Genomic DNA, 12,913 nt, shown 5'->3' with positions numbered 1-12,913 from the left:
GGAATGCATAATTAATGCAGCGGGTTTGGGCCGATACGGTGTGAGAAGCCGCCATTGCGGCCAGCGTGTTAAACATCCTTTTACCCGCCCGTAACCACACGGAGTGCAAATCTGGGATGATTCAGAGCCCTGTAGTGAAGAAAGTTTTGGGCAGAAGTATAAGGACACATGGAACTGAAAAGTAGAGATGTGAGGTACAATTGGCTCACATGCTATCCAATAATTGGCACAGCTCCAAATGAACAAAAGTCCTGGAAATCAGGGACTTGAACCAATAAAGTCAGCTTTTAAGCATTTGGCCCATGAATTCATGCATTTATGAATTCATATGATTTTATAAATTTATGCACAGAAGAAATCTGCTAGCATTTTGTAAGTGAGCAGATTAATCATTTTAAATTTTAAAACCCAGTGCTGTTTGTGAAGTCTATATTTTTTAATTTTATCGATTATCAATCAAGTAAATCATTGTTAGATACTACAAAATAGAATTCTTACTATTAATAGAAAATGCTGGAAAAAAACTCAGCAGGTTAGGCAGCATCTGTGTGAGAGAAACAGAGTTAACATTTCAGGTCTGTGACCTTTCACCAGCACTAACTTCCTTACTATTAACCTTTACCTTGTCAAAATGAGATCAATGTAGTTAGCACAGAATACTAGCTGCATTAGTAAAGCTAATAAGCCTTTTCTTTCACTAACTATTAAAATGTTGTTGATCTTTTTTTGGATATATGTTATAACATAAAGTAAGATTACTAAAGGCTTTCACCTTTAATTATTAGTCACCTAATAATAAACAGAACAGGTCAAGTTAAAGGAAACTGCTTTATGTTAAACGTCAAATAATTCACATCGGTCACAAAGAAAAACAAAGAAAGATGAGTTTTCACAGGATTGCTTTTTGATTATCACTGCACTAAAAGAAAAAGTCTTACAAAGATTAAAAAAATCTGACAGCACAGGAGGCTATTCGGTCCATCAGGTTGTTGCTGACGTTTTGAAATTATTCCTATTCCATTCCTCAGTTTACATAAAGCTGCAAATTTCTCCTCTTCAAATATATATCCAATACCCTTTTGATCATTACTATGAAACTCCCATTCTAAACTGATGGTTTTCATGGTTGCCACGTGCAAAAATCAAAAATGATAATAAGTTGAATGATATAATCCATAAACAGTCAGTGCTATGCAGTGTTCCAACATTCATTTAAAAGATTATTCATTGAGAAACAACGCACCCATAAAATAAACAAGATACCTCAGTGATGATGTAAAGTTTCAGATAATCTTTAGTTAGTCAAAAGACCATGTCTCATTGATGCTTGCAGCATTTAGTGTGTTATGTCTTTTAAACTCAGTGAAGAGCTACAACAGTTCGCCATCACCAGTGAAGCAGTCAAATTTTAAGCAATTGTACCAATGATAATGCATAGTGAATCTGTTCATTGTAAACTAATGGAAAATGTCTTTTTTTTTTTAAATTCAAGTGTATCCAACCAGTCTTGGGGTGCTTGGAAAACTTTTGCGCATTCCCATGCATTTTTCCTGGTCAATGAAGAGCGAGTTTGCTTTAACAGAGAGGTCGTACTCCAGGGTAGATTTTGTATGTATCAGCATTTGTAGAGTGTCTTCTGCGTCCTTTAGCCTCTGCTGCAAGGTCTGGATGGTGTTGTCAAGTTCACGGACTTCATTAACAAGACTATAATAAACGTAATGAAAATAATGACCACAAGATACTTTGTAATGTACGGCTTTAAATGAAAAACAACTCCAGTGATTTTTTCCCCCATTCCATTATTTTCCGCTCTATCTATCTGACGACTATGAATATTCCTGACTTATTTATTGCTCCTCTGATTGGGGAATATGGTGTTTACTTGTTGGCTCATGTTGTATCATTGTCCTGTGCCCAGTATCATCATATACACAGAGTCATTAAGAAAAAAGGAATTGAAAAAATAACTGGCCTAAATGAGTGGGCAGAGAATGTAAGAGACAATGACCACAGTGAAAGTATTGAAATGTAACAAAGGACTTTATCATTATGGGTAAGTTTCCCTTTGCTCTCTAATATTACCAGATTACATTCTCCAAATTTGTTCTTTGGTGTCACAAAGTAAGTCCAAACATTTGATTTAATTCCATCAGATATTAGTTATGAGTAGACTAACAAAAATAATATGGTTTTCAGTGTAATCCATCATATTAAGAGTTTAAGTTCAGAAATGACTATAATTTTGCTGATGTATGAAAAATAACATTTTCTTGGATTCTGACAAATCTTACTTTGCAACAGCTAAATCAAATCAAATAAAACCAAATATCATTCATTTTTGTTAATATAGTTTGTGAGGAACAGAAATGTTGACATTATTATAAGGACAAATAACAGTCTGTGCCAACAGCAGTTTAACAACTTATTTCTCATGAGATGCTGAACTTTCTCACTCATGAAATAAGCTCCAATTTCTGCTGTCAATGAGTTAGCCTTCAGGCACTATCTATTTTCAAAAATAATTCTGTAAAACCACAAGACTGTTTATTAAAATGGAAAATAGAAGCGCTAAATATGTTTGGTACTCTCTCATAATAATAACTTGGACATTTTTAATGTTCAGCAGTTTTTCATGTTGTAAAAATTATTTTCAGGAGTTAAAACTGTGATGGCCCACATTCCATTGGGGTTAATAGACTTCTCTGGAAATATCTTTCTTCCTCTCTTTATTGGGGATGTGGAGGTTCCACATCTGACCCAAGCACAGTAGTGCAAACTGAGCACTGGATCCAGTGCTGCGTAGAAGTAGGCTCACAAAACAGCAAGTTAATTTCAGTATCCTACCAATGCAGCAGTCTCCCACAGTATTTACATCTCAAGCTGGAAGTTTTTTTTTTGAAGTTCAAACAGGTTTAAATCTTTTATGAAGAATCCATGATTGAGGCACTTTGAGAAGCTACAGGGTTGCTGTGTTCATGGCAACAGTCTCTGTGTTCCTTTCAGCCACGCCATCACTATATTCCTTTCATACGGTTTCTACCTTTTTGCAACAAACAGTTCACAATATGCACAGTGACAATTTAGTGAATCAGATGATACGTGGGGCAGGTTGTATCATTTACTTAAAATAATGAATAGAAGCTGACAGACTGAGTTGGCACTCTGAGTTTTTTGAAGTTACTAAGAAGCAAACTTGTAGCTTAAGTGATTAAACACTCACATTTGGATCCTTAACAGATTAGCCACAATAGGAAATTCTAATCTGACTATTCACTTCTAAAAACTATTATGTGCAGAATCCTCAGTGTCTTACAATAAATGCCCTGTATCCTAAAGTACATAACACTGATTCTAAAAGAACATGGGCAAATGTTTTTATCTATATAATTATTAGTACCACTGATGAACATGTTCTCTTTTACATGTAAAAAAAAGTATTCTTGAGCTCCCCCAGTGGCTTAGTGAAAAATGCACCGCTCGGTGTGTCATGAACAATGTAATACGAGAAGGTCCTAGATTTGATCTTCAGGTTGCGCTGTGTTAAGTGATTTCAGTCAGGATGCCAGTGCGGGCACTATATTTGCCTGTGCTCCATGAAGAAAGAGAACGTAGTCAGCTTCCTGACAGGAATGCAGTGATTCCTAATGCAAAGCTTGAGTGTATGGACTTTGAGATGACCTGATGGGCCTCAATCAGGGTGCTCCTCACATTTGAAAAGCCTCCCGATACTTATTGGCTTGAATCACACATTATTACCAAGGTAATAGAGGGCTACAAGTATCCATGAAACATAGCAGGGCAAGAAGACAAAGCTCTAGAAGTAGCAAAAGTGCACTTTCAGAACTCTGCTCAGCTGTAGAAAGGCCAAACCTCCTGAGCTGCAGAAATATCGGACATAACATACTATTATTAATGTAGCTTTCCTTGGCTTTTCCCTATCCTCAGCTTTACCAAATTACACACTTGCATCATCATCAGCCAGTGAGTAACTGAGCAGTAATTCTGAGGTGCTGTAAAAAATCTCTGTCATAACCATGAGCATTCACTAAGGTGAGAATAGAATAGAAATCGATCCATCTGTGGAAGGAATCTTTAAATTACAATTCCCGATTCAATGCATTTGTTAAAGGGACAGTCAGATTAATTAACAAGAATAATATTTTGTTTGTTAGGTTTAGTATATACTACATATCCATTCCAAATATATTATAATCCCTAAATCCTCAGTTATCTATTCTGGGCCTTTTGATGACCTTTCTATGAAATAAAAATATTTCCTTCACAATTGTCTGCAAGTAACTATGCCAAGGGACATGGAATTGTTTTCATAGCCCTGAGTGTGACCAGTTACAATGCTTTACCGAGCTAGTGCACAGTTAGTTCAAACCACAGCATGTCTCTCTTCTGCTCAGATGATTGACATCCTTCTCTATACAGCAGGTCACCCCACCTAGTGGATTTGATTAAGAACTGGCCAACAAAAAGCCACCCAGGTTGGAGTGTCAGGCTTCGCTGTGCCTTCCCTCTTTGCTGCCAGAGCTCTAAGTGCTGTGCTCCAACTATTCTGCTATTTCTTTCATGTTTACTTTAATTAATGTACTTTAATTAATGGTTTTACTGTGTGTTGTTTAAGGGGAAATTCTCTGTACTGATTCATGTTAAACACAAATAACGATAGATGTAATAGATGAAATACATGTAAAAAAAAAGTTGATGCATTTAACAACCTTTTGTTTACTTTCTCTTTATTTAGAGTCAAAAATTGTGTAAATAATAACAGAATCATAAAAGCCTAACAGCATGAAGGAAGCAAAATAATGGACTCAGTTAAAATGAAAAAAAAAGCAGTTGTACAATGAGGCCTTACACTCCCTGATGCATCTGTCAGCAAGTTTTTGTTCAATTTTGAATATTTTCATTTGAGTGGAGGAAATAGTTAGGGATAAAATCAATATATATCCATTTAGACAGAGAAGGCCACATTAAAAACATCAAACACAGCTTCCGGAGAAGAAGGTCATCTGAAACTAATCTGACTGAATTTTTTGAGAATGTCACTAATTTGTGCATGAGGGTAACCTGGTAGACATTATCTACTTGGATTTTTGGAAAGCTTTTGCTAAGGTACCACACAAAAGACTTCTCTACAATATGAAATCATGTGAAATTAGTGGTAATCTGCTGCAGTGGATTGCGAATTGGCTGAACACCTGTAGGTAGGAAAGTGGTTATTAATGGATTTGGATCTGTTTAGAGAAAGGTTATCATTGGTAACCTACAGAAATAGGCGTTAGGGCTTTTTCTGTTTGTTATTTCCATTTCTGATCAGGTTGTAAGGGCTGAGGAATGAACCACAAATTCATGAACAATACCAATATACATGCAAAAGTTTGGAACTTGTAGAGGATGCTCAACTACTACAAGTAGATCTTGTTGTGCTGGGGAATTAGGCTGTGTTTGGTAAATGGTATTAAATTTAGAAAGAGCAATGTTGTGCATGTGAGCAGGTCAAATGCTAAACATATACATACACCCTACAGGGAAAACAATTAAAACTAGTGGTGTAAGAAGGAGATCTTGGCATGTTCAATTGGCAGCACTCTTTGGCCAGGATTTTCCAGCACGTTGTGACGGGACCCACTGCAGGAGATTCGGCGGTCCAGCCTTTGGCTGGACCACACAATCCTGGTGGTGGGCGGGGCCAGAAGATCCCGCCCTATGGCAATTGCTCCAACAAAAGCAGATTGAGCAGATGGCCAGAAACCTGTTTTTTCCCCCAGATGATCTCGTTATGAATGCTTGGCTGAGTTCAAAAATGGATAATAGACTCAGGCCTGTAGGCAATGTTAACACAGTTTGCAGGGGAGTGCTGGCTTTGTTTGATTGACATATTTATTACCTTGTAATAACCTGATCTTTCTTTGAAGTGCTCTTTAATGTCTGTGTGTTTATTTACACAAGATTAAAGGATGTGAAATGAATCAAAGTTTTTTTTGTCATTGATACTATGAATGGCTGTGTATAACTGACACTTTTGTGAGGGTGTAAGATGAGCAGTTTTTTCAAAGGAGATTTTCAAAGTGTGTGTTGCTTATGTTGTCAGTTTCAGGAGCATTTCCAAAAATTGCCAGATTTGCCAATGGCTCATTAATTCTGTGCCTAATGGATACTGGAAGAGTAGATTAAGAGGATGTATGTGGGCATGGGGATAATAGAAGGGCCATGGGGTGGCGAGGGCATGGGGTATGGAGGAGATATGAGGGGCATAAGAGACATGGGGGGGAATGAGGGTGAGGGTTGGAGGGCCTAACAGTCATGATTATAGCTGGGCTGATGTCTCAGTAAACAGAGGCAGATTTCTAGTCTGCCAGCCTCACCATCTGCCCACCTCAGGCCTGCCTCTGGAGGTGGTGGGCCTGTCTCCCTGACACAAAAGTAGGGTGAGCGGCTCCTGCAGGACAATGATTGGATCATTGGGCCAGGAAAATTCCTGACTCCCGATAGCCCTCTCCTTGATCAAAATCCGGCCCTAAGTCTCTTCATATGGTGGGTTTTATTGAGGCTTTGGAAAGGGTGCAGAGGGTCAGAAGATTAATACACAGTGTGAAATACCTTAGTTACCTAGATAGACTCAATGAGCTGCATCCCTACACTTTATAATTTGGAGAAACTTAGATCTAGGGATGATTTGATTGTAAAATAATGAAAGTATTAGATTTCGTTTACGTAGACAAATTATTTCAATAAAATGGGTTAGGAAGGACCAAGGTTCAGGCTTACAAATTCTGAGAGGACATCCTCTTTTTTAATTACTTGTTCATGAGATGTGAGCATTGCTGGCAAAGCAAGCATTTATTGTCCATCCATAATTGCCCTTTAGAAGGAGGTGGTGGGCCAGGTGTTGGAAGCTTTTCTTTTTCCAGAGAATTATGGACCTGTGGAATAGTTTATTTGCTTCTGCAGTGAATGATAAATAATTTTATTCCTTCAAACAAGAGCTGGACCTGAATCTGGCTGGGTTGGAGATCACCTCACACAAGAGGGAGCTATCTTGGAATGCAAGTCTGGATCGATGTGATCTTCTGAACTAGTTTTGATTGTTTATTGGCGGTAGAGAGGAATTTTCCATTATCACATTAATTAAACTTTGAGGAAACACTGATTATGCCTCAGCTGATGCCACCACACTTTAGGAATGATATCAAGACCTTAGAATACAGAAAAGGTTTACTAGAATGGTAGTCAGAATGAGACCTTTTGGAGAGGTCAAGTGCCCTTTGGGATTGTTTAAAATAGTCATGAATGTGTGTAAAAAGCAAACAAACACATTGGAACTGTCAAGCTGTCAAGGGAACTGTCAATCTTTGAGGCATTTGAGGTGGTGGCGTAGTGATGTTGTCACTAGACTAGTGATCCAAAGCCCCAGGGTAATGCTCTGGTGACCTATATCCGAATCACACCATAGCAGATGGTGATATTTAAATTCAATAAAAATCTGGAATTAAAAGTCTGATGATGACCATGGGCAGAGTTTTGCCGTTGGCGATTGGGGGGCCGATGCGTAAAATGACACAGGATAACGTCGGGCGGAATCCCTGACATCACCGCGTCCCGTTTAAATTTTCAAGAAGGCGGAGACGCAGCAAAATCAGCTGCGGGCCCACCAACCTGTCAATGGCCAATTGAGGCCAGTGACAGGATCAATTAACCAATTAAAGGACCTGCCCGTCCAACCTTAAGGTTGGCGGGTCGGCCAGGAGCCCCGGCGGCAAATAGAGAAAACATGAAACCTCATCCAGCGGCGGGATGAGGTTTCATGTCGGGTTTTTAAAATTGTAATAAAGTTGTTCTGTAAATTATGAACATGTCCCAACTCATGTGACGTTGTCACATGAGGGGACATGTAAGGGATTTTTCTTTTCTCTATTTTTAATAGTGTTAAAAGTCGAGGCGATCTCCCTGAGGCAGCACTTAGCCTCAGGGAGATGTGCACTCTTTCGTGCGCATGCGCGAAAGAGCGCACTCTCGATTTTAGGGATTCCCCTCCCGCCCACACAGGGAGCGCATAGCGCTTCCTGGAGGATGTCACGCTGGGCAGGCCTTAATTGGTCCGCCCACGTAAAATGGCGGTGCGGCCCCGATCATTGGTAGCGATCAGCTCCGCGCCCGCCGGAGATTAGGTCGGGCCCGCCCGCCCAACAGGCAGAAAATTCTGCCCCATGAAACCATTGCCAATTGTTGTAAAAACCCATCTGGTTCACTAGTATCCTTTAGGGAAGGAAATCTGCTGTCCTTACCTGGTCTGGTCTACATGTGAATCCAGACCGATAGCAGTATGGCTGACTCTTAACTGCCCTCTGAAATGGCCTAGCAAGTCATTAGTTGTATTGAACTGCTATGAAGCCTGTAAGGAATGAAACCGAATGCTCTCCTTCATTAGCAGAGGTATAGAATATATAAGTAAGGATATAATGTGGGAATTGTACAAAACACTGGTGAGGCCACAACTGGAGTATCGTGTGCAGTTCTGGTCACCACATTACAGGAAGGACGTAATAGCTCTGGAGAGAGTGCAGAGGAGGTTTACATGAATGTTGCCAGGGTTAGAAAAGTGTAGCTACGAGGAGAGATTGGATAGGTTGGGGTTATTTTCCTTAGAACAAAGAAGGCTGAGAGGTGACTTGATTGAGGTGTACAAAATTATGAGGGGAATAGATAGAATGGACAGGATGAAATTGTTTCCCTTGGTGGAAAATTCTAGAACTAGGGGACATAGATTCAAGATAAATGGCAGAAGGTGTAGGTGGACATGAGGAAGAACTTTTTTACGCAGAGGGTAGTGGGTGTCTGGAATTCGCTGCCCAAGTTGGTGGTAGAGGCAGAAACTTTAAACTCCTTTAAAAAGTACCTGGATCTGCACCTAAAGTGCTGTAAGCTGCAGGGCTATGGGCCGGGTGCAGGAAGGTGGGATTAGAAAGGGCACCTGGGTGTCCTCGGGCTGACATGGACAAGATGGGCTGAATGGCCTCCTTCTGTGCTGTAACTTTTCTATGGTTCTATTGTTCTATGGACCACTCAGCATCAACTTAGGCACCAGAAACGACAATGGAAAACTCAGCCCTGTCGACCCAGCAAAGTCCTCCTTACTAACACCTGGAGGCTTGTGCCAAAACTCAGAGAGTTGTCTCACCGACTAGTCAAGCAACAGCCTGACATAGTCATACTCACGGAATCATACAATGTCCCAGTCACCGCCACCATCACGATCCCGGGGTATGTCCTGCCCTACAGGTATACAGTCGGGAGAGATTTGCCCTGGGAGTCCTCAACATCAACTCTGGACCCAATGAAGCCTCATCGTATCAAGTCAAATATGGGCAAGGAAACTGGCTGATTAGCACTGTCCCCACATCCCCCCACCCCTGCCTTCAGCTGATGAGTCAGTGCTCTTCCATGCTGAACGCCACTTGCAGGAAGCACTGAAGGTGGCTATGGTACAGAACATACTCTGGCTGGGGAACTTCAATGTCCATCACCAAGAGTGGCTCAGTAGCATCAGTACTGACCAAGTCCTAAAGGACATAGCTGCTAGACTAGGCCTGAGGCAGGTGGTGAGGGGACCAACAGGAGGGAAAAACATACTTGACCTCATTTTCACCAACCTGCCTGCTGCAGATGCATCTGTCCATGACAATATCGGTAGGAGTGACCACTGCAGTCTTTCTGGAGACAAAGTCCCATCTTCAAATTGAGGAAACCCTCCATCTTGTTGTGTGGCACTACCACCATGCTAAATAGGGTAGATTTTGAACAGATCTAGCAACTCAAGACTGGGCATCCATGAGGTGCTGTGGGCCATCAGCAGCAGCAGAATTGTATAAAACCACAATCTGTAACCTCATGGCCCGGCATATCCCCCTCCCTCTACCATTACCACCAAGCCAGGGGATCAACCCTGGTCCAAAGAAGAGTGCAGGAGGGCATGCCGGGAGCAGCACCAGGCATATCTAAAAATGAGATGTCAACCTGGTGAATCTATAACACAGGACTACTTGCGTGCCAAACAGCATAAGCAGTAAGTGATAGGCAGAGCTAAACGATTCCATAACCAATTGCTCGTATCTAAGAACTGCAGTCCTGCCACATCCAGTTGTGAATGGTGCTGGACAAGTAAACAACTCACTGCAGGTGGAGGCTCCACAAATATCCCGATCCTCAATGATGGAGGAGCCCAGCACATCAGTGTAAAAGGTAAGGCTGAAGCATTTGCTACAATCTTCAAGAAGTGTCAAGTGGATGATCCATCTCGGCCTCCTCCAAAGGTCCCCAGCATCACAGATGCCAGTCTTCAACCAATTGATTCACTCCACGTGTGTTCTAGAACTTGCCATGTCCCCAGCCAAGTTGTTCCAGGACAGCTACAACACTGGCATCCAACTGGCAATGTGGCACATTGCCTAGGTAAGTCCATCCACAAAAAGCAGGACAAATCCAACCCAGCCAATTACTGCCCCATCAGTCTACTCTCCATCATCGGTCAAGTGATGGAAGGGGTCATCGACAGTGCTACCAAGCAGCATTTGCTTAGCAATAACCTGCTCACTGATGCTCAGTTTGGATTCCACCAGGGCTACTCAACTCCTGACCACATTAGAGTCTTGGTTCAAACATGGACAAAAGAGCTGAACTCCAGAGGTGAGGTGAGAGTGACTGCCCTTGACATCAAGGCCGCATTTGACCAAGTGTGGCATCAAGGAGCCCTAGCAAAGCTGGAGTCAATGGGAATCAGGGGGAAAACACTCCACTGGTTGGAGTCATACCTAGCACAAAGAAAGATGGTTGTAGTTGTTGGAGGTCAATGATCTCAGTTCCAGGACATCACTGCAGGAGCTCCTCAGGGTAGTGTCCTCGGCCCAACCACCTTCAGCTGCTTCATCAATGACCTTCCTTCCATCACAAGGTCAGAAGTGGGGATGTTCGCTGATGATTGCACAATGTTCAACACCATTCCTGACTCCTCAGACACTGAAGCAGTCCATGTCCAAATGCAGCAAGACCATGACAATATCCAGGCTTGGGCTGATAAGTGGCAAGTAACATTCGCGCCACACAAGTGCCAGACAATGACCATCTCCAACAAAAGAGTGTCAAACCATTTCCCCCTAATGTTCAATGGCATTTCCATCGCTAAATCCCCCACTATCAACATCCTGGGGTTTACTATTGACCAGAAACTGAACTGGACTAGCCATATAAATACTGTGGCTACAAGAGCAGGTCAGAGGCTGGGAATCCTACGGGAATCCTCACCTTCTGACTCCCGAAAGCCTGTTCACCATCTACAAGGCACAAGGCTCATTTGGAAAGCTGGTGCAGACATGATGGGCCAAATTCCCTCCTTCTGTGCCGTTACGATTCTATGAAGTCAGGAGTGTGATGGAATACTCTCCACCTGCCTGGATGAATGCAGTTTCCGCAACACTCAAGAAGCTTGACACCATCCAGGGCAAAGCGGCCCACTTGATTGTCACCACACCCACAAACATTCACTCCCCCCAGCACTGACAAAGTGGAGGCAGTGTGTACCATCTCCATCTTGTACATCTTGCACTGCAGCAGCTCACCGAGGCTCCTTCGACAGCACCTTCCAAATTCACAATCATTACCATCTAGAAGGACAAGGGCAGCAGCTGCATGGGAACACCACCACCTGGAAGTTCCCCTCCAAGCCACACAATCCTGACTTTGAAATAAAGCGCTGTTCCTTTACTGTTGCTGGTCCAAATCCTGGAACTCCGTCCCTAACAGCACTGTGGGTGTTCCTACACCACATGGATTGCAGCAGGTCAAGATGGCAAGTCACCACCACCTTATCAAGGGCAATTAGGGATGGTAAATAAATGCTGGCCTAGCCAGCGATGCCCACACCCCATGAATGAATTTTTAAAATGATAATCTCCCGGCCTTTTTTAAAAAAAAAGCAGTCTATAATTTGTTTAAAGTCAGTGCTTGCTATTTCACTTTGTTTACATAAGCCAAGGGCTATCATTATAGAATTTGTGCAGCATGACTGATTCCACAACCTATCATTATCACAGTGGGGTGTCTGTCAGTTCACAATTTGATTGACAGCTTCAAGTAGTTATAAATTTGTGATGTGGGACTATGAATACAATATGAGTACTTAATGAAATATTTGTTTTTGTAAGGGATTAAGCACTTGAAGGAGTGTAAATGTAGTGAATAGGCTTTTATGAATGAGAGGTTTTTTTTTTAAAACAGTGCTTCGAACTTTATTTTATTTCATCTCAGCATGGGCCCTGAGGTCTGCCCATGGTGGATATTGGATGAATTGGCATGGAGGGTGTAAGGGCAAAGGATTAGGGAATGGGTTGGCATGAAGTTGGCAAGGGGCAATAAAGGACCATGGAGGTGGGTAGAGGAGCATAGGTTGGCATGGACACTATGAGCAGCCATGGACAGTGGGCGAGGGCACGAGGTAGCATGTGTTGGCATAGATGGGACATGGGGATTGTGTGTGCGTGGGCTATGAGGGGGTGAAGGCTGTTTTTTGTTTTATTGTGTTTTTTAATAGCTGGGACAAAATCCCGGATCACTGAGACCAGCCCTCCACACAGTCTGCTCCATGGCTGTCTCTGAACTCTTTCTGGGGCTGGGAAGCCCGGCTCCTGTTAACGCCTGGCTCCCTGGAATGAAAAGCTGAGTGTCTGAGGCACTTTCTCCCGAGCCGGATTTGCAGAGTTGGAAATTTTCCCCACTCTGCGCTCCCAATTCAGGTGCAAAAATTCTCATTGATTTGGAATTTATTGGTGCTTTGTTTTTACCTCACCCAAGAGATTACTTGGCTTCAGGTGTTTTGGGATTGTATATATTGTAATCTATAAGGCATCAT

The 12,913-nt window shown here is 42.1% G+C and overlaps 1 protein-coding gene across 1 annotated transcript in view; it reads right to left on the bottom strand.

The window, feature by feature from the left end:
- Positions 1-420: 420 nt before the first annotated feature.
- The window catches only part of tekt3 (tektin 3), a 30,401-nt gene continuing 17,908 nt past the window's right edge, over positions 421-12,913 (bottom strand). Inside the window, exon 9 of the mRNA XM_078570595.1 lies at positions 421-1,704. Within this exon, the coding sequence (XP_078426721.1) occupies positions 1,488-1,704 (217 nt within the window). The 3' untranslated portion in view covers positions 421-1,487. The remainder of the gene's footprint in view (positions 1,705-12,913) is intronic.

The sequence above is a fragment of the Cetorhinus maximus genome, chromosome 24, assembly GCF_964194155.1.
Source record: "Cetorhinus maximus chromosome 24, sCetMax3.hap1.1, whole genome shotgun sequence".
Lineage (NCBI taxonomy): Eukaryota > Metazoa > Chordata > Chondrichthyes > Lamniformes > Cetorhinidae > Cetorhinus > Cetorhinus maximus.
The sequence above is the reverse complement of the archived record's forward strand: the minus strand, read 5'-3'. Positions and strand labels throughout refer to the sequence as shown.